The 25,533-nt window shown below is 41.9% G+C and overlaps 1 protein-coding gene and 1 long non-coding RNA gene across 6 annotated transcripts in view; one reads left to right on the top strand and one right to left on the bottom strand.

The window, feature by feature from the left end:
* Nucleotides 1-3,565: 3,565 nt before the first annotated feature.
* On the top strand, nt 3,566-7,965 carry LOC308177360. Of its 2 annotated transcripts, none has more exons than XR_013939034.1 (2): nt 3,566-3,909; nt 7,385-7,965. It is a non-coding gene; the product is annotated as an uncharacterized lncRNA (long non-coding RNA). The 2 variants fall into 2 exon arrangements; XR_013939035.1 differs by having other exon boundaries at nt 3,566-3,897.
* Nucleotides 4,379-25,533, bottom strand: part of PAK3 (p21 (RAC1) activated kinase 3) — a 180,343-nt gene continuing 159,188 nt past the window's right edge. For all 4 annotated transcript variants that reach the window (XM_080554448.1, XM_080554449.1, XM_080554450.1 and 1 more), the window contains 8 exons: nt 25,321-25,384; nt 21,839-21,887; nt 19,694-19,806; nt 18,501-18,618; nt 17,564-17,663; nt 16,975-17,171; nt 12,260-12,397; nt 4,379-11,161 (listed from right to left, as the gene is read on the bottom strand). In XM_080554448.1, coding sequence (XP_080410574.1) covers nt 11,072-11,161; nt 12,260-12,397; nt 16,975-17,171; nt 17,564-17,663; nt 18,501-18,618; nt 19,694-19,806; nt 21,839-21,887; nt 25,321-25,384 — 869 coding nt within the window. In that variant the 3' untranslated portion in view covers nt 4,379-11,071. The remainder of the gene's footprint in view (nt 11,162-12,259; nt 12,398-16,974; nt 17,172-17,563; nt 17,664-18,500; nt 18,619-19,693; nt 19,807-21,838; nt 21,888-25,320; nt 25,385-25,533) is intronic.

The following is a 25,533-nucleotide window of genomic DNA, read 5'->3' on the forward strand; positions in this document are numbered from 1 at the left end:
CGGAGCAGCCCCGGCAGCGGGGGCCGTGGGTCGGCCTCGGGCTGGCCGCTGGAGCCCGCCCCGCCACCGGCCGCAGGGGGGCGCCCGCGCCTCGCGACTGGGCCGCCGCCATTACGCGACGGCCCCGCAGGCGGCGCTGCGGCCGCCATCTTGCGGCGCCGGAGGGCTCGCGGAGGCGTCGCGGGCGGCTCCCCTTGAGGCGGGGAGGCGGCGGCAGGTAGGGGCGGGCGGCCCCCGCGGGGCTGCCGGTGTCAGGGGGGCTGTGCGGGAACAGGGAGGCTGAGAACGAAACGTTCCCCGCACGTCCATACAGTTTTTAAGCGTATATTTATGTACACACAGGTGGGTGAGGGAGGGAGGGGGAGAGAGGGAGAGAGACCCCCCCCCCTCCGTCTGCAACTGTGCCACACTCTAGCCATTGGCATGCATATTTTTTAGATACAATGCACAGACCCTTATTTATATATCCAGCCCTATGAATATTACACTTTTGTATGTGTTTGTATTAGCTATTATACAATCAACATCTAGAGACTTCTGTAAGGGTCGCTCTGTGCATACATGTGCATACATATACATCCATAATATAGCAATAGCAAGACTTTTACACAGCTATTTAAGGGTCTCTATATGTATGTGTATATGTGTATTTTATATATGTGTGTGTGTGTATGTATATATATACACATTTATATACACAGGTATACATACACATATACCCTATACATATATATAGATGGCTGGAGAGCCAGAGACCCTTCTGTAACTAAATAGCACGTTCCCCTTCTCTCCAGCTATTGTGTTATATAATATACATTTGTATTTATGTATATAGATACACACACACAAACATTACACTGAAGATGTAAAACATACATATAAATGTATACTATATGGATAGCAAGTTACATAGTTATTTAAGGCTCTGTGTATCTATTAAGGTAGATAGTGTTATGTGGTTATATAAAGAGCTGTGTGTGTGTATATATATTTATAGTGTATGTATTTATATATGCACACCTGTATTTAAAAAAAAGGATGGCTTGTGAGAGTATTAGTTATGGAACACTCTTGCTGTTTTTCTGCCCCCATATATAAAACGCTCTGTATGCCTGCATACACAGACACATATATATAAAATATACATTAGCACTCTATATAGCTGACAAGAGAGAGAAATATTCTGTATGTGTGCATGTGTATATACATATGTACGCATTCATACACACAAATATACACACTATATCCTATAGAAGCACATGGAGTGTGTTACATAATTATAGAAGGGTGTCTGCCCCCCCCCCCCGTGTGTGTGTAGGTGTAAGCAGAGAGGCACTCTTGTGTGTATACAGGTACACACATATATAAATAAACAATATATGATCTTTAGTTTATAGTATATATTATACTCTTTAAATACGTACGTATATAGACAGTGTCATATATTTATAGAAGGGTCTCTGTGTATACAAAATGTATAAGATAGGTACTATATTACATACAGATGGTTAGACAGAGGGAACATTTTATGGGGTGTATGTGCATACACATATATATGGCTGGCGTTACACAAGAGTAGAGATGTGTGCACATGCATAAAATATATAAACTATAATCTATTTTCTACAAATATTGCGAGAGAGGGAGAGAGCGCTACAAAAAGAGTTAACCTCATTATATAAGGGTCCAGGGCGTGTGTGTGTGTGCACATACATATGAAGTATATATTATCTACCAGGATAGTGAATGCTACAGTGTTACATGATTATAGAACGGTCTCTATCTATCTTTCTCATATGTATGTCTATGACAATACACGGGGGAGGGGGGAGGAGACACTGTGTCCCCCCCCCCCCCCCCCCCCCCCCCCCCTTTCTGTGTCTGGCCGTACACACACCCATCTTAATCTGGCTTGATGTGTGTATATACATGAGATTACTATATATGATACATGTATGTATATAATTCTGTAACATATTCTAATTATCTATAAATGTTATATAATATCTTGTATACATATAGCGATGAACATTTTATATCTGTGTATATACACAAGTGCAAATGCTTTTTTAAAACTCCTTTTAGCAAACTATATGCATTTATTTTCTATCTATAATATATACAGTTATGTAGTTATATGTCAGTGTATATATAAAATACATATGTGCTATATATATATCGATGGGGACAGTATAATGTATATAATGGTTTCTATATGTGTAAGTATATTATATATAAATTACACTGTATTTTTTTTTATATATACATGGAGCATTTATATAAGTATATAGCACATGTATCATATATTTTAGTATGTATGTAGGTGCACATCATAGGGGTACATATAAGCCCTATATATATATATAGTGTGTGTGTGTGTGTGTGTGTATGGAGACTCTTACATAAGGGCTCTCTCTCTCTCTCTCTCTCTCTCTCTCTCTGTGTGTATTTTATATATATATGTTACAGCGTATGTAGATAGCTAGTGCACACTGTGGTTCTGTACAGAGATGTAAAGAGCTAATGAGAGTTATATACTTACATGAGGTGTGCTCTGTCTTGGTGTAACGCTAGAATAACCATATATATTTAATGTGTGTATATTGTCTATGTGGCGGGCCAGAGAGAGAGTTACATATGGGTATTGCACTCACTCTGTGAGAACCTTTTATAAATATATGTTTTATAGTATGTATATGTATGTGTAGCGCTGTAAGTGCATAAAGAGAGCGTCCCCATTCTGAGGGTCTGTCACTCTCCCACTAGTTACTTCGATTGCATATACACACACACTATAGAGACCCTTATATAACGATATAAAACGCTCTTGCCATTTACAGATATAGTACATAATATTAAATATGTACGTGTGCACATTTTTATACATATTTATAAAATACATGTATACTACATAGTATAGATAACTAACTGGAGAGACAACTGTGATTTGTCATGCTCTCTATGCAGACGTATTATAGCACGTGAGAGCTAGTGAGTGATGTGTTATATAGCTAGCTAAGGCTTTCCTTTTTTTTTTAATATATCTACAGTCTGCATGTGTATATACATGTAAAATACATGTAAATTGCTAGAGACCCCCCCCCCCCCCCCCCCAATAAGGGTCTGTGGGAGAGGTCTACATACTTCTTTATGTACACACACACAAAGCTAGCTCTGTTTGTGTTAGAAAGTTTTATAAGGGGCTCATGGCTGTGTGCACACATGCAGGCACTGGCATGCATGCTCACAGCCGTGTGGTGTTACAAGACCAACATGCAGCCCTTCGCTAGCCGTGCTGCATGTACTGTTGGGAGGGTTTCCTGTGTGCCTGACTGGTGAGCTGCCTGCATTTAGTGAATGCCACCGCTGCTGCACTTGTCCCCCATTTGCCCAGGTGACCCACAGCAGCATCAGGGGAGCCGCTTGATGTGCAGCGTGGGAACAGGAGGTGCTGGAGCTGCTGGACTGTGGCTGAGTGAGGCAGGCAGCCAGCACAACGCCTTGTGAGAGTGAGAGCCACAGTGGGGCTGGAGAAGGCCTTTGAGGTGGGCCTGGAGGTAGGTGCAGCCTTGGCAGAGCTGGGACATGTCCTCTCAGGACTGGTGGCAACGAGTAGCAAGCGTCAACATCCTGGTGTGTGTCGAGCACAAAGTGGGACTTAGCACAGAGGCCAGGCTGAGGTCTGATGGAGAAGGCCAGCTAACATGCCCCTACAGTGCACAGCTGGGGCCTCTGCTTCTCCACCTTCCTCCACCATTAGCAAATACCAGTGAACCCTTCTAAGACAGAGCAGCTACTGGATGCCAGACAGCCGTGCAGCAGTACAAGGGACTCCCAGTACACACAGGAGGGGAGCTGAGGTTGCTCATACACCTTTAAATCTGGCATTGCTTTAATGTGAGTTTTAAGGTGAGTTTGTCACTGCTTTCTCTGAGCAGCCGTACAACAGCTGAAGTGAATGGTGTTCAGTACGCAGTTTTAAAGATTTATGAGATGCTGTTAGAGGCAGGCAAGGTGGCTAACGTGTAACTCTCCATATTCATGAGGAAGGGGTGTTATTTTTATTTTTTTTTGTAAACATGGGGCAACAGACAAAACACATTGAAAAGTCACAACACTCAGTGGCTTTTTCCAAATGAGAGCAATAAAAAGGCTGTCTGCTGTCGTGGACACAAGAAGCTCCAGCAGCAGAGGGTAAATACAGCCTTGTAGAAGGTAAGTCCTGTTCCATAACATCATACTCTGGTGGCACAGGTGAAAGCTAAAAGCACAAACAGCCAAAGAGATGAAGTCTTTCTGACTGCAGATGATTGAGGCTGTTGTATCTTCAGCCAGCCCTAAGCCTGTTTTGTTAGGAAAAGTTGCAGTCACAGTCCACTGGTATTTATAACTTTTATTTGCAATACTTTAGGTCCAAGTTTCAAACTGCAATATTTTTACACTCAAGACACAGTCATGCACAATCCATATTTCATTTTTCTATTGCTTCAACCACAATTTAAAATAACTTAATATTGGAAACAAAACCCAAAATCTTAAAAAAAAAAAAAAAAAAGATGCTGAGGTCAGTAAGATGGATCCATGCCATCAGCACATTTACAAAGTAAATAACTTAGTTCTTTTTTTAAAAAGATCATAATTACCTCTTAATCCAAAGTTACAGAAGATTTTTCACTACACATTTGTTTTTTTATCTTTTATCTTTTTCTTTTTTTCTGTTTTTTCTTTTCTTTTTTTTTCTTTTTCTTTTTTTAAACAGATAACATGTCCTAAAAAAGGAATGTACAGCAAAATGAGATACATTTCTGTTAAACAATGAAAATGTAGGCTCCTTCCTCTGTTTACTTTTGTCTGGATACCCTGAAGAAAAAAAAAATCTAGCAGACACCAGTGTAGATGTAAACTGGTTGCTTCAGACTAAACTGGAGTTTAGAGTAGGTTACATCCTGATCCAGTCAAGAGTTGCAGAATTCTTTTGCAGATCTTCCTAAAATGTATATCTGTGTATGCACAGCATCTGCAGTGCAGACCAGCACCAGTGCACGAGAGTAGCTCCCAGAGTGAATTCAGGCTGTACCCAAGAAGGGGTTGTTCTCTTCACTGGAGGCTACACAGTGTTTGCTACTGGTTCCCACCTAGAGCAGCTCCCCTTCCACTTGTTCACCTGCCACAGCAGATAGCAGCAGCTTATGAGTGTTGCACCTGAAGAGCTGAGAGGCTTTTTTTTTTTTTTCCTTGTTGCTGTTCTACAGACCGGTTTAGCAGCATTATTTAACACTAATATAAATAGTGTGACAAAAAGCAATTGCCTCTGTGCAGCTTCTCCTCAAAGGTCAAAAGTCGCAGCTGACATGGATGTAAGAGAATTGCATGCTTCAAATTTGCTACATTGACCCACTTCTGACATGAATAGCTTTGCATGATGGCGAAAAAGAACAATGAGCAGCTCCTTTCTACCCACCTGCTCACTCGGCCATGGGACACCACTGGCCCCCCCGTACTGAGGGCTTTATCAGCACTTAGTTATTAAGCAACAGGTTCTGCTGTCATGGAAGCCAGCAACCAAATTGTCACCAACTTCAGGGGGAGTAGAAGCAGTGCCTGTATCTGATCTCTAAGTCTATGGCTGGGCTGGACACATGAAATACAGAATATTCAGCAGCAAAAGGACCTGACTTTAAAAACAACCACCTGCTGCTATTTTTCTCATGTTTGAAATAGTGGTATGCCAGCCTGTGGCATCTGGGAGCCCTCAATGCAAGCATGTACTTGAGCTGGCTTGCCCCAGGCTCTTGGAGGTTATGCACAAAGTGCAGGGTAACACTGCATCCTACCAAGCTTATAGAGTTAAAATGCTGCTGGAAACAGGCAGTTCAAAGGGCAGGAACATGAGGATTTCCAGCACTCTCTCTGAGCCAGTAACACAATCTTGGTTAGCAGTCACTGAGCACAGGAAGAACAGAGGGCACAGAAAGGGGAACAACATTCAGTCAAGCATAGAGACTAGAAAGAGCAAGACCTGTGAAAGACCTTTTCAGTTTCTCGCCTTAGGAAAACTTAGCTGTTTCAAGCCCCCTGAAAGGAGCCAAGGCCAGAGGAGAGAGGTGACACACAGATACTCATGTTCTTAGGTCATATGCTACCTCCCTCAGAGAACTGTGATTTGAATGCATGTGCATGTGGCTCTTCTGACCTGCATTCACAACAGCTCCCAACTCAGACCACTGCATCCAGCTGTGGTCCTTGGGGCTTTGAGTCCCTCTGGCACATCAGCTGTGCAAGGCAAAGATTTGGGAGCCTCACGGAAACCAAGCACAATCCCCAGGCAGCTGTGAATGCAGTGCCACTCAATTAGAGCGCGAGACACCACGCACACTCATGCTGAAACATATGGGCAATCTGCTGGAACCTGTCCCAACGCAATGCTACTGTACTCAGAGGTTATTAAAACAATTAGCACTTTTCCATATTATCAGCTCTAACGAGTTAGATTGCTCCCTAGTTTCCTCACTCAGAGTCAGATGCTAGCAGAACATGGAAGAATAGTTAAGCAGTGAGAACAAAGTTTGCAGGCTCCCACCTTCATGGCAGACCAAAAGGAACCCACAAAGAGCATGTAAGCATCCCTCATTCTCTTTCCTGTATCATTTTTTTTCTTTTGAGATGACTTGTCACCAAAGATGCATGCAACCATTTGTAGGCTCAGGAAAGTGAACGTTTATATACATGACACATACCCAGGATTATGGCAGTCAGCTCTAAATCACATGTATAAGCAAGATGCTGCAAGTTTCAGCCAGAAAAAGAAATCACCCTGTCAGCTCAAGGACAGACACAAGCGAAGAAAAGTTTTAAAGACCCATGAATTGCCGACTGCACCCGAGGAAACCATGGATGGTCGTTCTTTGCATGTTTCCTGAAAACTGGGGGCTAAAATTAGAGGTATTTACCCACTCAGTTGAAAAACAAAAGCTGAATGTTTATATTTACGAATCTTCATCAGCTTCCCCCATCTTTAAGTTCCTGCCCATGTAGGAACAGTCCACCACGAAGGCCTGCTATCTTGATAATGCTTAGCAAGGCTAAGCTGGCGTTAGCATGCGTGCCCTGGATGTCAAGCAAAGAACAACTGGCTCCTGTCTTTAACGGTAGGTGCTAGCAGAGCTCTCTCTCCGTCTCTTAATCCAGTTACAGCAAATCATTAAGCAAAGAAACGCATACATGTACAAGCTCAGTGTGAGGGATACTCTGTGGCCAAGCCAATGAGTATATACTGGAACCACAGATCATAGGATATGGTGACATTTCCTACACTTAGAGGACAGAGATAAGTACTTACTTTCCTTCTTGTGGTGACTGGAACGTGCTTCATTTTTGGTGGCAGGACATGGGGGCGGAGGCTGACTGAAAGACCTGCTGAGGCACAGCCACTGGCCTCAAAGAAGTCCAACACAAACAGCTAAAAAGAATACTTCATTTGTTTGTAGTGTGAGTTGGCCAAACAGTACCCAAAGATGGCAAAGAGACGCATATTTACAGAAGTGCTGGACACAAGAAGTAGGAACACAACCCTGTTTGTGAACAAACCCCGAGAGCACTGTGAGATCCACCCCCCTGTGCAGGCTCCCAGGAGTGTGTGCAGGAGCTGTATGGAATTCTGTATGATTATTGTTTTTGGTTTTCTTTTTTTTCCCCTTTTTTTGTTAAATAAATAATATTTTCTGTGCTTCTCAAGCTTCCCTGACTTTACTGCTGTCATGCTTCTGTCTCAGAACTCACTAAAACCACAGCAAGCTAACAGGTCATTTTCACACACTGCAGGGATGGGAATCATAGTCAAACTCTGGATGTTTTTTTTTTTTTGTTTGTTTTCATTTTCTTTAACCATTTAATGAAGTTAAAAATAAACACAAATAACCAGCCTTTTAAAATCTTGGAATGAAAGTGTTTGAAACGTATTTAACATTTACCTATGCATTTAACAACAGAAACAGCCTATTTCTAATACTTTCAAAAATATACGTAAACTAATTGCTTAATCTGAAGATAGCAGTCCAAAAAAACCCGAGATAATTCCAGAGATTTTATAATATTAGCCTCTTCTCTTTCTGGAAGGTCAACACTATTGTCAATCCTAACTTACTTCTTGCACCTGTAAATAACGTACAAGACCTACCCATCTCAGGACAGATTTTTTTTTTTTTTTTTAATATTAATATGCTACATTTCCTATCAGAGTTGGGAAATGATAAAAACAGCTGCCACCCTTCAGTATCTAGTGACTCAGATTTTAGTGCCCGAGACTGTCTCAAGCACAAAGCCTGGTGCCTCCAGATGCTGGAGGTGAGCTTCCCTGTACGTAAAACATTCTCAGCTGGGCAATTACAGTCCATGCAGAAAAAACCACTGGCAGAGGTAATTTCTGTTGAACCCTTTCTACCTCACAGAATTTTTTTTAGCAGAAAAATCTCTGGATTTGCTGATGCAAAGAAAAATATAGAATTTAATAAAATAAAAACTAAGGCCTCTTATTAAAGCAGTTGTATTTAAAGAGCCAGTGCCAACAGTATTCTGTATTCTGGAGCATACAATGATCAGAAAAATAATACTAATATCCAGTTTCCTATTTTTATTTGTTATCCTTGTGAAGTTTTTCTGGAAAGTAGAGATGCTGAGAAACTTACTGTTAAAGAAAATAAATAGAAAAAAAAAAATCAGGTAGTGTAGGCTGTCAATGTAAGTATCTCGTATGTCCAGCAAACGTGTACCATAAAAAAGTGCTTTCCTTTCAAAGGACGGCTGTCAGTTCCTTTGTGGGTAGGATAAACTAAAAGCGTTACTGGAAAGAGAAACTGTCACTTGTTTCTTCACTTCTGACATGGAATACAAACATGTTTCATTCAGATTAATGCTTTACAAATGGAGGGCAGCCCTTCTCAAGTCCCAGTCGCTCTTTTTTTCTCAAGGAAGCTTATCTCCCAGGTAGATAGCTTGAGCTGACAGAGAAAAATGCGGCCTCACAAAAGCAGCAGCATCTTTTCATATTTGGGTATCTGAAAATCAAACCTGTTGTACTCCCCAGGACACCAGAAGTTAATTTGTACCTAGCTGTGGTAACTTAACGAGCATCACCTCTCCCTGTTGCCTCAGCAAAGACACTGGGATGGACAGAGCGAGTGAGGGTGGGTTAGTCGGCAGTATTAATGACATTTGCAACACAAAGACTGTGACTAAATAAGAAGCCAAAACCAAACAAGCTAATAGCCTAATTCAAGAGTAGCCCAAACATCCTTCATTCGTACTGGCAAAACAGGAAGGTTTTTTGTACCTTAAAGTCTGCTTAGCCCCTTGCAGGACCAGGCCTAACAAGCTGTTTTACTCATTTTTTCGCTTATTAGGTAAGTGTTGATTTAAATGCTGTTTTGGAGGTCTTTGATTAGTTGTACCAATAAAGTACAGCAACAAATATCCCACACAAGTGCTTTTTCTGAGTGAAGCCGCACTCCATCTTTCTTTCAGAAAAGAATAAATAAAACACAAACGGCATACTACAACTATTCTGCTCCCTTACAAATCAGCTGACTAGTCGAGCACAAGCCTCAGTCACATCCAGGATTCACTCTCCCTCAGCAACTCAGAACTGCATTCAGCAGTGCCTGCTGTATGCCGGAGAGCAGAAAGCAGGCGGGTTTTATGGCTCTAAATGTTTCTGCAATCTACTCTGCATTTCGTACCTTTGCTCTTGCTCAGTGCACGGCTTCAGGTTTAAATGCACTTTCTTCCCAAGTTGTCTGGGGCACTGGCTCAGGCAGAACCGAACCCTGGAAGCTGTCACTCATTTGCATCAGTGTCACAGTTCCCGTGACAGCACTCGTGCACCTAAAGGACACTCACCTGCACGGAGCCTGCAGAGCAGTCTGGCTGCCTTCCCCTCTGCCAAGAGGGGCACGGATGCTACTGACCTTTCCCAGGAGCTACAAGAAGACAGGGGAGCAGGCGTCCTCACAAGTGACAGCAACGCCCAGCTCGGTTTTTCCCTCCTTTGCTCCCACACAAACCCAGGAGGGCTAATCCCACCGGTCTGCGCGTTGGGAAGCATGGCTGCAGTTACCCTCAGGAGCAGCCCACTGCCAGTTTGGCTCCGACACTGGGGGTGATCATTCTGGTCCCAGGAAAAGGGGAACACCCAGCGCCAGGCTGCTGCTGCTCGCTCCTACAAGCACCTCCTTCCAGCCCGGGGCTGCAGACGCTGCTCCGTGCTCTGCAAAGGGATCCGCTGGGGCTCGGCACTGAGCAAGGCTGGACCTGCTCTCACTTCACATCTCTCTTACAGCTTTGCATCACACAAGCCCTTTCTGAGCATACTGATCTTTCTGCTTTCTTGTTTTAGTAAGACTCACCCATATTACAACTAGTTATACAAATCAAACTGCCAAGAACAGAAACACTATATATTCACAGTTGAAAGCCTGTATCTCAACAGGATATTTTGTCTGCTCCACTCCTGATTCGGTTTTGGTTGGAAATGCAATTTCACTTTCTTCCTCATCTAGAAGTATTATGATTGGGCAAATACCAGCGAGTGGACTGTATTCAAAAAGCAGTGCAGTCTGGAGTTATGAATGAAGAAGACCCTTCTCCAATTCCAAACCATATAAAAAAAAATAACATAAAAGGGACTCTGCATCTTTAAGAAAAAATTGACAATTTAAAAGTGAATGTACAGCTTATTCACAGGGAGAGAAGGAAGGGAATCTTCCAACTGCATTTGCTTTACCTTGGAAATGGCTGAAGCAGCAAAGCATTTTCTGTCATTACCTCTCTGTCTTAAGCCCTGTTTCATTTTAAAAATAAATTAAGGAGCCAGAAAGCAGGAAGAAGACACGTGATAAGTTTTTACTCATTGAGGGACTGGAGAACAGTTGTTCTCCCCTCCTACCACCATGACTGCGACTGTTGGTCTGTCCATCCATCCATCCATCCTGCAGCAGAAGCGTTGAGGTTTTATAGAGTTTTTTTTCTCAGTCCTGCTCTGGAGGGAGCTGGCATGGGAGAAAGCCAGCCTGAAGCACTAGCGGCTGCTGTTCTTAATCGCTTCCTTTGCTGCAATGATCAGAGGAGTCAGGCTGGAAAGAGGCTTGGCTAATTTTAAAAATGGATGCTGCCCAAAGGAAAGAAAGAAACCAACCATTACTTTCCAAACTCAGTTACAGACTCAAACATTATTCCTCTGGCTACCAGGAGTACACAGAAATAGGACTGAAGGTACCATCTGCATCTTCATGTCCAGTATCCTTGCTATCATGGGCAAACATGGCACATCATCTTATTAATCCATTTATCAAAGTGTCTTCAGCTTGCTGGGATTTTTGCCCTGCCAGCCCTCTGGGAATGCTTCTTGCTGCTCCAGAGCCTTGATTCTTTTAGGAAACTTCAAATACTTAGGTTCCTGTTTTCTAAAGACACAAGCTATTTTAGTTGTCAAATAAAGACTAGAGGCTTAAGCTATTCCCAAGGGAACTCCAATACCTCTAGAAATGGTTGTCCCAAATGGTATTTAGGCCACTGAGGTCCAGGCTTTTAGGCTTTTTTTTTTTTTTCATGCTTTAAGATTGGAGCAAGGAGACAAGGGACAGAGCACTGATGGACCTGGCTCTGGGTTGCAGTGGGAGCTGTTTCCTCCATCCCCTACCCCTCCTTGTGCTGACTGGCACTTTCACAGCAGGGACAGCCGAGGAGCACATGCTACAAAACTCTATCTACCACAGTTTACACCCACCACAAAACCTGGCAGTAAACCAGTAGCAGCTCTCATTACTCAACTATGCCAGGCAGCAAATGGTGCTGTGACAAGTCTCATTCAGCCATTCCTACTTCAGTGGCAGAAACCTTCAACAGGGGCAGGACAGATAAACTGGGGCATTCCCTCTGCTGACCCCTCTGATGCTCACAGGGAGCACCCCAAAGCCCCTTCCCTTCCCACAGCCAAATCTTTGACCATTCAGCTGTGGCTGATTTCCTTGGGTTCCTGTATGCAAAAGTTAGCAACACCATTTCTGCCTCTGAAGCTGGGGCCACTCCAATTCAGTTATTTTGTTACTGCGTAGAACTGAATATAGATCAAAATACTATTTTTTGCGTAAGAAGCATCAAGTCTGGAGACTATTATGGGGGGATTAGTCTGATGCCTTCACATTTAGCTGATGAGAACATCGCTATATACTGCAGCCATTTCACTTGCAGCCATTTCCCATTTTACCTGCAGAAGCTCCTTGGCAGACCCTCGCCTGTCCACATCCATCTCCAGGCAGCAGTTCAGAAAGTCGCGAAACACGGCAGAGAGTCGCTCAGGGTTCTGCAGCTCCGGTGTCCCATTTGTAGCTATCAGATACAGCGCCTGGAAGAAAGGGAAACACGAGACTCCACCTGTTTCTTTCAGCTCCTTAGCTGCTCACACAGACCCTGTTTTTAAGGTCCTATCTCCACCGGCAGTTTCCTCCCTGGCAGAGGATTAGAGACAATTTTGCTATCCCAACAAAAACAGAAACCCTGATGCAGACACAGCTATTCCAACATCAGTATGATTTTGCCTTGACAGCTGATTTCATTGGCTGACTTAGTTAGTATGAACTACACCAGCAGAAGCATATTTTGGTTCTGTAAGTATTGACACTAGCTTTACAAGCTATTTTAAGAGTGAACTGGGTCTAACTATATTATTTCAAAGGATTATTACATAAAACACATTTCTGCTGTGCTCACTAAAGCACAGCTTCCATAAAACCAAAGTAGCCACATTTTTAGTTCTGTTCTTGATAAATATGGTAACTGGATGAAAAAAGGAACAGAAATATTTGGAATGTATTTTCAACACAGCGTAAGTTGCATGAACAGTTATATTAAGAAGAAAATACATAACTGGGCAGACAAGAGCCACTTGCAATTACATCTCAAAACAATCTCAACGCCATTGAACCGCCAATGTAACAATGCCAAGAGCAATTCCATCCCTATGGTAACCTTATGCTAATTTTGATACTCAAGTAAATGGACTAATGATGTCCCACCCCAGAAATTGCCAAATTGCCAGGGAAGAAATGGGAGGTTTTGGCAGATGGGTTATTGAAAGCTCATGCTTGGTGACACGGAGAAATTGGCTTCAGTTAAGAAATAAGTATGTTCACCAAGCCCTTCAGCAAAAATGGATGAGAAGCAGAACAGCCTATTCATTTAAACTATAATCCTCATGTTTCAGGCAAGCATCCCATTGAAAAGAATGGAGATGGGATTTTAGAAAAGCTTTTTTTTTTTTTTTTAGTAAAGAGAACTTTAAATTTCTTACACTTGTTTCACATTTCATCATCACACATAGAAGAGGTAGAAACAACTCAGAAAACAGTGTTTAACCTGAGAACTGGGAGTGTTTGTGGTAAGGTTTGAGTCCTCTGTGAATTCTCTTCCATGTGTATAAATGCCTGTCTGCATGCGCAGTCACTGTGCACTGGCCCCTCCAAACACTTGAAAATCCCAGGCCTTCTCCTCAGTAGCATCTAGTATAAGATAGGCTTAATTTTCTCAGGCAAATTAAAGGACACTTCACAGCTAACAGTATTCATGCAGCTCAGCAAGTCTTCCTGGTACTCTTTTTCCAATCTTCAGGCCAAGGAATTATAATTAATTTTGCAAAACATACGGTAAACATAATGGAATACAGTTCGCTTTTAACATGCTCAGAAGATAGAGATGAGTTAATTCTTTTGTTGGAAGATATTACTTAGAAACGTAAAATATTCTGAACTACTCAGACTTGGACATGTAGAATATGTCCAAAAACGTACAGCAATAATAAGAACAGGCCTAGGCCTCTCATAAACAGGTCTGCCATGCTAACAACAGCTCCGCACCACTGGCATTCAAACAGACCATGACCAAATTGACTTTGTTCTCCTCTTATGTACTGAGGAAAAAATTCCAGTCCTAGAAAAGCAAATGAACCATCCTAGAGTAAAAACGATAAAAGTAAGTTTCTTTACTTTCCCCACAACAGAAGTATCACAAAATCAGTCCTATCCTGCTTGTCTGCAGCTGACCTCAGCCACATGGCACAGTGGTGAGCTGGAGTGCCTGTCCTCGCTGTGTTTAGCTGTGGTACCCAAGGGATTTAATTCTCCAACAGTAAAGGAATACAGCACTGATGTCAAACTTGAAATTTTTATTCCAGCTACATTCAGCTGACTGTGAAACAGGAGTGTCAGGATGAACGAAGCTCTTCTGTTTGCTCATTTCTTCACAATATATGAGTCATGAGAAAGTCATCTTTAGCTATTATTTTACCTTTTAAATATTTCTAGTATTGTATATTTTAATTATTTCTACAAGAACAGAAAAGGTCTATGGGAATCTGCAGCACCTTCTAATTATGTACCTTTTGGTTTCCTGTGATGCAGCCAGTAAAGAAAAATAAGTACAGTCAAAGGAAATGAATGTTTGCAGTAGCTGCAAAGGAGCAGTAAGCTCATAGATCTGTTAGCTTACCAAAAAATAAGAAAAGACTCAGCATACAATTTTAGCTGCAGTCTCTGAAAATAGTACCTCAAAGTTATCAGAAATACACTGCAGGAACAATATACAGATGACTTGGAAGCCTGAAACTGTAGAAGATCCATAGCATTTGGAACACACACTGCAGCTTTTAGGAAAAGTTAAGTACTGCAGTTAATAAATGAGAAAGCAAACAGAAATGCCTTTTTTTTTCTTTTTCTTTTTTTAATTAAAGCTGGGAAGGCCCAATCTGCATTTTGAAGGATATTTACTGCATTGTCCCTCAGGGCCTAGGAATACTCCTGATGGCAGGAAATCACAGTGAGAGAAAAGAAATACCATCACAGGAATATCCAGGACTGTCATGGCTGGAAAATGGTTCCTGCCTGTGAGTTCTGCAAAGGCTGGAAGGGACTTGAGCAATGTTTGCTCTATGTCTGGAAAACAACAAATGTGACTACACTAAAACTGCTATTAAATCTATGATTAATGATCCTTTAGTGCCCTTATAATTTATTGATGAATTTAAATTAGTGCCAGTAACTGAAGCACCTGCATGCCTTACGTTATTAAAACAATCATTCATAAAAATAAAAGAGCAGCCTTTTGCTTCCAGGCTTTGCAGAATTCCCTGAATGTGGTCACAGTGAGATTATTAAATGCAACAACTACTTTGTGTCATCCGCTAAAAACTTAGCTCTAAAAACAGGTCTTGCCTATAACCTCTCCTGCTTGGATGCAACCTCTGGAGTCTCTGACTCCACATACAACAGCAGGTCAGATCCTGTCCTGTTTGGGATGGATTTACCTTAATAGAACTAGCTGGTAACTGGGGAACTGCACTCACTCCATCAATAGCTGTTCACCAGTCCTTGCTCAGGGGCAACAACCTCTGCAAAGAAGCCAGGAAAGCTGATGCAGGTGGTACCAACTTCAGATGCCCAATTTTAATCTGCCGGTTTTACTCAAGATACCTGAAGATGCCTTGGACCTGTAAGTGTCCACATTGATCTGAACTCCAGCAGGAGATCGGAGGTGTATGGAGAAAAACAGCATCTCCAATTTAGTCTGGGCAATACCAAGAATAACTGAATGTGAATGTGGTCGGAAATCCAGTTACCTTTTTAACAGCTGACCTGACGCATCCTGAGGAGCCCTAATTAACATCTAAGTTTAAGGAAGCAAGGAGTTTTCAGCATCCAAACCAGTAACGCTAGTTATGTTTTTGCTGCCTTATACAAGGCGAGTATGTTTTTTTTTGCAAGGGTACCCCCCTGGAAGCACGTGCAATGTAGGGCCTTCTCTTTGCAGGAGACTGAAGAACTGGTGATGTGCAAAAGCCATTCTAGGTAAAATTGGTCTGCAGTGACAGGCCTGCTGCCTACCAGCTATGGTGCACTCTGCTTGTTTGACATCAGTCTAAACCCAAACCCATTTCTTACACCCTTTCACATGGTGGCACAGCACATACACGAGTGCGCTGGAGCCCAAAACCCCAGGGCACCTGCCAAACCAAAACAGGTCTTCCATAAAGACACAGAAAACTTTTTCCATAAAAAGTAGAAGACAAAAGATTGTATATTTGTCATGTTCCTTTCTTAAATAGCATGGCCAGGTTGTGCTGTTTGTTCAGTCTGCAGCACGCAGCCTGGGCTGCCAGAGGAATTACAGCCTCACCACTATGAGAAAAGCTAAAGGTCATGCTGTGTTTTAGTTCTAGCCGTAACAAAAATTACGTATGCAAGTACATAGGTACAAAATTAAGTTCCTCACGGATTCCTGCCTCCCATCAGGAATTAACTGTGTAGCATTTAACTGTTTCAGCTATCAGCCATGAGTTTTTTCCTTGGTGTACCTTCCTCCTCTGTTGCACACTTGAATAAGAATTGGCTGTTTCATTTTAAGAGTTTGGACAAATGAAAACTTCAAAACAACAATGCATTAGTTTACTGCAAGTATCTGTGCATTTTAGAAATTAATAATTTAGAAATCAATAATTATGGCATTACTCTAACCAATGACACTTCCTGAAAGGATCAGGTAACTGATCTACACTGATCTGAGTTTGAAAATACTTCTGCCTGCAGGTATAGTTGAAGCTTGTTTCAGAAAAATTCATCAGCTGGAGAAACTTGCCACTGAAAAATCCCTGGCATCAGAGGTACAGCTAAAACAGATTTCAAACAACGCCCAAGAAATTTTAAGAATCACTGAAGACAAAAATGACAAACTTCTGAACTGGCTCCACCTTACTTGTCTTTTGAGGTTCTCCCATTTACATACCCGAAGCCAGAGTCTGTGCTGATACACTCCAGTGACATTTTTAGAAGCAGCCTTTGCTGGAATTAGTCCAAGCTGACGTGACTGGGATTTTATGTCTAAACATAGGACAGCTTAAAAAGACAGTGGTGTCTGATTCTATTGGCACCTTACCCTGAGAGGATTTTCATTAAGGTAAGGTGGTTCTCCTTCCACCATTTCTATTGCCATGATCCCGAGCGACCAGATGTCAACTTTGGGACCGTATGCTTTTCGTGTCACCACTTCTGGTGCCATCCAGTAAGGAGTCCCGACCATTGTGCTCCTTTTACTCTGTTCAGGGGTGATCTGAGCACAGAAGCCAAAATCAGCTGAGGAGAAAAAAAAAAAAAAGTATTGTTAAAGCCATTTAAAATTCTGAAACCAAGTTAAAATCCCTGGTTTATACCTAAGAACGTGATGTTGAATCTAGCTAGAAAAGCGGCAGTGTCTGTTTGCTCTGCAGTGACTATTGTGCACCTGGGGCTTTAGACCGTAACTCTGGTCTCTTGAAAGGGCATACACAAGTAAAAGGCAGTGTTTTTTCTTGCATCTTTCTTCTTTCTGTACTTCTCTGTGTGTTGGAATAAGCAATGGAAAAGTCCTTAGCTTTAAGCAGCGGTCGGTACACCATCATAGGCACCCCTTTTGGGTAACTGGCAGGCAGTCAGAAGCAGCCTCACACCCCATCCTGGGAAAGCTGTGCCTGACCGAGAATACCTACTCAATTTGACAGATCCATCCATTCCAAGAAGAATATTGTCGCTTTTGATGTCTCTGTGAATCACTTGGTTTGAATGAAGGAAATCCAGTGCTTGCAGGCACTGATAGATAAAAAAAAAAAAAAGGAACATAAGGGTAAAAATTAATGACCCGATTTCATCACACAAGAAGAGAAATAGTTCTAAAAGATTTAATTTCTAGATGAGTTGAGAGTAATGGCAGAACATTCTGTTTTCAAGAGGTATAGCTTGCTGCTTCAACACTACTAGAATAACAACTTTCTAAATGAAGGCACGTGAGCTTTTGAAAAAGAAATGTCAATTATTGTTACAGACTATCCCCTGAAAGCACAGACTGAATGACTGCTGTTAAAATGAATGTGCCATCTCCATCCATATGACAAACTATTATTTGCCAAAAGACAAAGTCACTTTCTTCAGTATGAAGTGGATCCCTTTTAGGTGGAAGTTTGCATGACAAAGATTTTATTGTTAGGTTCTACAGCAGATTTGGAAATAACATGCTAGTCACTTTTCAGAAGTAAATATCACTTTGGGTGGAATGCTACCCTTTTAAGCTGAGGACCGTGATAAATGAGTCTCTATTCTTCTTTGCTATTATTTTAAAATTCTGCCACCAACGTGTTTGCTTTTACAGGCAAGGAATGCAGTATGGACATGCTCCAGGCAAATGTTTAAAGAGGCAAAGTTGAGAACAGTAAAACACAAAAAAAGGGAGAATACACTTACTATACTCTGTTATTGTACTGTTAGTGTAGTGATTCTGGCAGGCAGTTCATTTAAGATGCTCTTTCTTCTCCCACATTAAAAAAGCAACGCAGGAGCAAAGATCTGGACATGAAACCACTCATATTCTTTGCACCTGCTTCAAAGTACCATTCTGTCCAAGTAATCAGAAGTGCACACAGGATCCCTTACCTCCCTACATACAGCTGCTATCTGTCCTTCATCCATACACGTCTCTGTAACAACATCAGTTAAAGAGCCTCCAGCCAAGTATTCCATAACCACCCAGAGTTCGTCGCCTACTAGGTAGCTGAAACAAGAAACCAATGGCGTTGATAAATGTGTGTTGCTAAATTGTCTTATGAAAATTAAAACAGTCGGTTTTGTTTCCTGTTCATTTTTAAATGAAGACAGAATGAAATGAATGGACATTCCTTCTAGGCTATAAAGTACGTGGAAACTGTGCAGTCCGAATGAGAAATGCACCTAAGTGAAATCAGATGTCTTAGATGGCAAGCAAGTGAAAAATGCGATTCAGTAAAGGCAAAGATGAACGTTGAACCGGAACATATCAGATCATCTGGTTCATCATCTTAAGGTATACATAAGTATCTTGATTAACTCCAGGAACGAGATGACAACTTTCATAGTTGTCTGTGGCAGTGGGAGAGTGTGTGCCACGGATAGGAATTGGTCAACAGCTTGGAAAACCTTATACAAATGCATTCAGAAACAGGGAAAACAGTTTAAAACCTGACAAATTATGTGTGTATGGAAACAAGAACCTACTCTTTCTGGAATCCACAGCAATGGAAAATGGTTGGAACAGCCAAAGAGAAATAATTTACAGAGTGATATATCTGCATTTATGATAATATGTAGAAAACATGACCAACTTAAAAACAGTGAGGAGGTGGAGCTACAGGCAGTTGTTTTAGTAAGATGTGGTTGATCGAGGTCTTTGAAAAGACTCTCTGGACTCCATACTCCATCTAAACATCAGGAAGCACCTCTTTACCCTGTGGATGACTGGCACAGGTTGCCCGGAGAGGCTGTGGAGTCTCCCCCTTGGAGAACTTCAAAAGCTTCTGAGCACCCTGCTCGGGGTGGCCCTGCTAGAGCAGGGGATGGACCAGATGGGCCCAGAGGTCCCTGCCTACTGCAACCGTTCTGTGATGCTCTGATACGCCAGAAAAGATTAATGCACATAAAGACCAGTCTCCTCCCGTATATTTTTATGCATATATACACATAAATATATAAATACACGTAAATATACATGAATAAAAAAACAGTTGTTTTCTGTCAGTAACCAAAGGCTTTTCTTAATCTTTGAGTTTCAATATGTAACTGAACATTCATGTGACAACACCAGAAGTACTTACCTGTCTAAATAGTTAACAATATTGGGATTCTTATTTTCCCTCATGACCAGGATTTCATTAATAATTAGTTCCTTTTTGGGCTGCTGTTGGAGATTCATTTGCTTTATGGCCACCTAAAACGACAGTGAAAACAATGCATTAACTTGAATAGTCTGTTGCACAAGATCAGAGCGAACACAGTGTTTTTGGAACGATCTATCAGAGCTGTGCCAAACTGTCTTGTTATTAGACATTAGAGCTCGGTAACTTACATTACAACACCCTATTTCTCTGCTTGCTTGCGTGCTAGTTACACATAGTCATATATATCTTGCCTTATAAAATCTGTAAAAACGGTCTTTAAATGATCAACCAAAAATCTCTAATAGCACTCTCTGGACCTACATTCTTTTAAGACAGCCTTATTTTATTACCACCATTATTATTTATGCATGTTTTGCAAGCAGCAAGTGATTCTGTTACTGTGAAAATATATAAAAACAGCTGGTAATTCTTATCTTTTAACACAGTTTAGATTTGCAATAATCTGGCTTTAAAGAAAAGAATCCATTCTGTGGTATTTTATGGACACACTCAGGGTTATGAGCAGGGCTCAGGGCTTTTAGATTCTTAGTTATAAAGTGTCCTCCTGTATAGAGCATCACTGGAGGCGGGTGGAATCACTGGAATCTCACACTACCAGTAAGATGTATCTGCTGACAAGCAAAAATGATATATCAGAAATCTCAAACTGTAGCCCTAAAGAGCAAAGGGCCTAAGACACCAACATCTGCTCTATACCGTCATACCTACCCTGCCTCTGCCTCAACCTGAAAAAGGAAACGATTGGTAAGATGCCACTTTAAATCAGCCACTACTGGGATTGTCAGAATTAAGAGTGCTTTTCTTCAAGATTTGTTTCTCAACCCCTTGGCTCCCACTTCCCTGCAAACAGTTCTTGCCAGGGTGAGCCTGACATTGCCTTTTAGCATCGTGAGCTGTCACCAACACCAGAGCTAAACACGAGCGTAGCTTTTAGGAGAAATCTTTGCCCTGGATACAAGTCTCCCCATTTTAGTGAGTGCCAACCAGCTTCAGAACGACTGAAACACAGAACTGCATCCTGAACATGATCTCTCCTTAATTAGTTCTTGTATTATCCTTTGAAGATGAGAAACATGATGGAAAAAATGCTAAACAGTATTGCTGTCTGAATTGGTGATTAAGATAAATTGGGACTGAGTGATGGCAGTGACCGTCAGCTGGTTACATTCATGTATTTGGCAATTCAGACCGAGCGCGTCCTTCTTTGAAGGATGGCACTTCTCCTCCTTCTGTTACTTCTGGTAGTTCTTAGTAAGGACGAGGGCTGTCCAAAAGCAAGTAATGTAACAAAGCTATTTATTCCTCACAGCAATAGGGGAGTTATAAAATAGGGTTACAGATCTTTAGGTTTTACAACTTGGGCCAGGCCCCCAGACAGTTTTTATGCTGGAAACACATGGAGTTAAATTACACTCAGACCAATATTCTCTGTAATAGCACAACTTCATCCACACTTCGGAGCAGGGATAAGAATTTCTAAAGCAATACATTTACACTAGCAATAAAAATACTTTTTTTTTTTAATCAGGCTTGCTGGCATTTCTTTATAGATTTCTCTCTATTAAAATGCCCATTCAGGGATGACAGCCATAACATGGTACCAGGATGGACCAACAATACTGTGGAGAGCAAAGTCGTGTTCAGAAGACGGAGTATGAGAAAACACATCTCGTACAACTGGCCCTAAAAGCTAAGGGTGAAGCATCAGTCTAAGCACAGAGAGCACCAAGGTTCTTACTGATTTCAGAGGGACCAGGATCCCCCTGCCCAGGAATTCAGAGGCACCTTTCAGGCATAAATCAACACCTCAGCTGCTGGAAAATGGATGGCCCAGTAAGTGTTTAGTTACAGAGGCACAGAATCACATTGGCCTTAAAGAACTTTCACCAGGGAGCTGAAGATAGCAGGCGATGCATTTTGCAGGCTGACACCAGTCCACGCTCAGGAGGAACAGCCTCTGCACTACCCATCTGCTGGCAAGCTGAAAACCCCATCCACAATTCCTGCCAGAGGGGAAAGCACTGAATACCTGCAAAGTCAGCTGGGACTGCCGGCACTTACCTCTTGTCCTGTGGCGATATCTATTGCTGTATAAACAGTTCCTGATGCCCTAGAAACAAAACATCAGCCAACAAATTAAAAGCGTTTTAGTGCCTTCGAGTAAAAACAAGCCCAGATAGGCTATCTCTGCTGCCTGTAGTGTTTGCAAACCGCCTGCGTTCATTCATGGCAGCATGGCACAGCCACCTGCCAGCCCTCTGCCGCGCAGGGAATCCAAGATAACCAGCTCATGTCCAACGTGAAAAGAAAGGGCTGGAGTGAATCTCAAATGTACACCCTACACTATTTTAGTTCAAAACTTATGGAGGGAGTTGTTTCTACGTATTTCCCCCCCCCCCAGAAAACCCTGGAAAATATTCTCCGGTTTTGCATTGTTGGTTCTGAGAATGACTCAGAACAGAAGAACCCAAGACAGCTTCTTTTTGTCAAGAGCCATTCAGCAGACATAGGTGTTAGCGTAGGGCTACCAAAATAAGAGTGAGGGGTTTTGCCTGCCATCCGCCTCTCTTTAAAAGCCATTCTTCCCCTGCAAGGCTGTGAAGGGCCAGAAGGGCCATGATCAGAGGAAATCCCTTTGGGTTTAAAAGCAACTGTGGGCTTATAAACCCTACTGGGGCTTCCTTCTGTGCTAAGCCACAGGCTGACACCGCCAACGTTTATGAAGCCTGTGTTTGCATGGACAGTGAGCCATGGGAGAGCCAGTGTGGGGATTCTGAGACGTGGGAACGTGTACCTGGCAAGCGCCCCATGGATTGAAAATACAAAATCCTTTTGCTCATTTTTGCATGATCACCCAGTTTGTTTCTGTTTACCTGCAGGCTGAAATATTTCTGAGAAATTTTACTTCAACAGGCATCAGAGATTGCATACCAGTGTTGAGAACAATGTTATAATTGGGCATGCTATGTATTCTTTTAATATAAATGCAAATGTGCTTGCCTATGACTAATTGTTGAGATTAATCCAATTTGTTTTCATAAAAAGCCAACACAATTTATTCAGATTTGCTAACACTGTGCTACACCTCCTGAGTAAAGTCCTGTCAGGGTTTATTTTAAAACAGCCATTTAAATGAGGACGCATTTTGCTATGCCTCAGGCCATCTGTGAAGAGTTTAGATAAAGGTGAGTAATTTAAGTAAAGCTGTGAATTAATTGCAAGGGCTCTGTGATTCTGCATTAGGGACTTTTACTTCTAAGCAGCTATAATCTCTGATCTGTATCTAACTTTCAAACTCTTCTGTAACATCTTCGTTTTAATGCAGTTAGGCAAGTACCAGGACCAACAATTAGATCTGTGTCACTATGATGCAGTGCAACACAAGTTAAAAAAAAACAAGAAAGAAAAAATAGAAGCCCTGAACCCATGCTGCTCATGGCTCCATACTGCTTTGTCTTTTTTAGCAAGAGCTCAGCACAGCTTGAGCAGCCTCTTTGCCAAGCCCTAGTTAACAAAGTTTCCTCCAGTGTCAGCAGCGTTTTCAGTCCTAAACCAGAGACAAATTACAAACCACAGACTCAGCTCTGAAGCTGGCCATTGCTTCCGCACAGGCCTGCTACCTACTGTTCATTACAAAGTGGCTGTGAAAGCATTACGCTGTTTATTAACTTACCAACTGTATGGAGCCACAAGGTGCTACTGTCTGGTTGATTCACTCCTCCTTACGTAAAAAGTTGCTACCTGCTCTTCGCTGAGCAGCCACGTCTCTTGCCTTCCACTCATTAGCTGCACTGAAAACACTCCTCATGTCTCCCCAGTGTTATACTGGGAGCCTAAGCACCTCCTTTACATACTGCAGGATGAAATAATCTGAAGTGCATTATTGAGCACGCTCCCCGTTTTAGTATTTGAGAAGAATTACTCTAATTTACATGATAAAAGCTACAGCAAGTCTTAAACAAATAGCTTTGCATGTAGTTGGAGTCCAAAAAACAGGTGTCAAAACAGTCTCACATTCAGCTGTTCACTGCAATAGCAATGCAGATCTGCAAGACATCCAATGCAGGGTCTAGCTATAACCATATTTTTTTCCTTAGTATGTTTCCTCAGCTCTCTAAATCAACCTGCAGCATTACAGCCATTGAGGTGATTACAGCAACCCACCTGCTCCTCTGTAAGAAGGGCACACAATCTTCCGGCTGGAGGACATCTACTTAGGTACCCTTTTAGGGCAGGTATTAGCCACTTGTTTTCCACCAGTTGTTGCGGTACCTTTGTACAACCTCACTCCCAGCAGTGTCAAAATAAAAGAGTGAGGATGATGGTCATTTTCTGACAGTGACAGCAACAATCTGTTCACACACATTTAATCTGAATCTCATGCCTTCAGCTGACACTTATCTGTTGAGAGACTGGCAGAGCTCTGAGTGTCCACTGACATACAAGTGACAGTAAGAACCAAAGCTGCAGGTAGAAAGCAAGCTGGAATCTGAGAAAGGGTTGTCTACAACGAATGGAGAAGAAACACCTCCCCACCAGTGTCTTATCAAGTAAGATATATCTACTATAAAGCCTGCTAGAGAAAGAGCGTGAGTGTGTCTGTTTTTCTTCAGTATTAATCAGTTCTCGGTCAGCAACATGCTACCCTGGGTTCAAACCTCACAGACAGTTAAGGCAGAAAACCATCTCCTGATGTCAGTAAACAGCTTTCTGCCATACGCAAGCAGCAGCACAACCCTGCTCTTACACAAATGGCATTAGCCCTCCCAGAATTACAACATAGCCAAGGAAACTTGGAATGAGTAGGCAGTCTGTCTATTTAAAATGCACATCCGATACCTCATTTTGATGTAATTTCTCTTGTTCTTGTCTCCTCACATAGGAATTATTTCAGATCATTCCTATTTAGAATAAGTGAAGTAGGGTTTCAAAAGGGAATAGCCTGGTAGATTATTTTCAGTAAATAAAACCTGCAGGATCCCAGAGTGGTCTGCCAGCAGGCAGGTGATACATTTCCTCATTAAGTGCTTTGCACATCTACACTGTCTTTATTACCGATTTATTCATTTATTTTGTTTTGCATGTGTTTAAGTTTCTAAACTGTTTTTTTTTATTCCTGATCACTGAAATATTTTTAGCACAATGTTTGAAAGAAATGCTATTGAGAGCTTTTATTTATATGACAACTATCATTTGGCAAGTTGCTCTTTGAGACAGAATTTTTTCTTCTTCTTTCTTTAGTGTGGCTGTATTATTTTGAGACACATAAAAATGATTTCTTCTAAGAAAATAAATGCTGCACACTGGAGGGACAGCAGATTGTCCAGGGTCTGTTCCTTGCTGCAGATAAGACATTGCCAGCAGCAAGGTGTCTTTAATGATTCCTTCTGGCCACAGCTAAAATACTGATGAGAAGTGAGAGACAGGAGAATCTAAATGCAGCGTCTGAGTGTGTCTGGAACTTGCCCAGACTCACACTTGATATTTTACCAGCAAAAACACCCAGCCCTTGTTTTTGTATAGATAACTATGATTGGACTTACCCTTGGCCAATTTTTTCAAATCGGGTATATTTCTTCTTAGGGTCTCCCACACTCACTATGCTCCCTGAAAGAAACAAAATTAAAGACGCTCACTTCGAAATGGAGATACCACCTTATGAGAGATCAGACATGCTGTATGGGGTTGTGAGTTGCACGTAGTCAGGTGGGTAATAATAATGATCAACAACAATACAGGCAGCTCTATAGCACAGC

The sequence above is a fragment of the Anser brachyrhynchus genome (genome assembly GCF_964034855.1).
Source record: "Anser brachyrhynchus genome assembly, chromosome: 13".
Classification (NCBI taxonomy): domain Eukaryota; kingdom Metazoa; phylum Chordata; class Aves; order Anseriformes; family Anatidae; genus Anser; species Anser brachyrhynchus.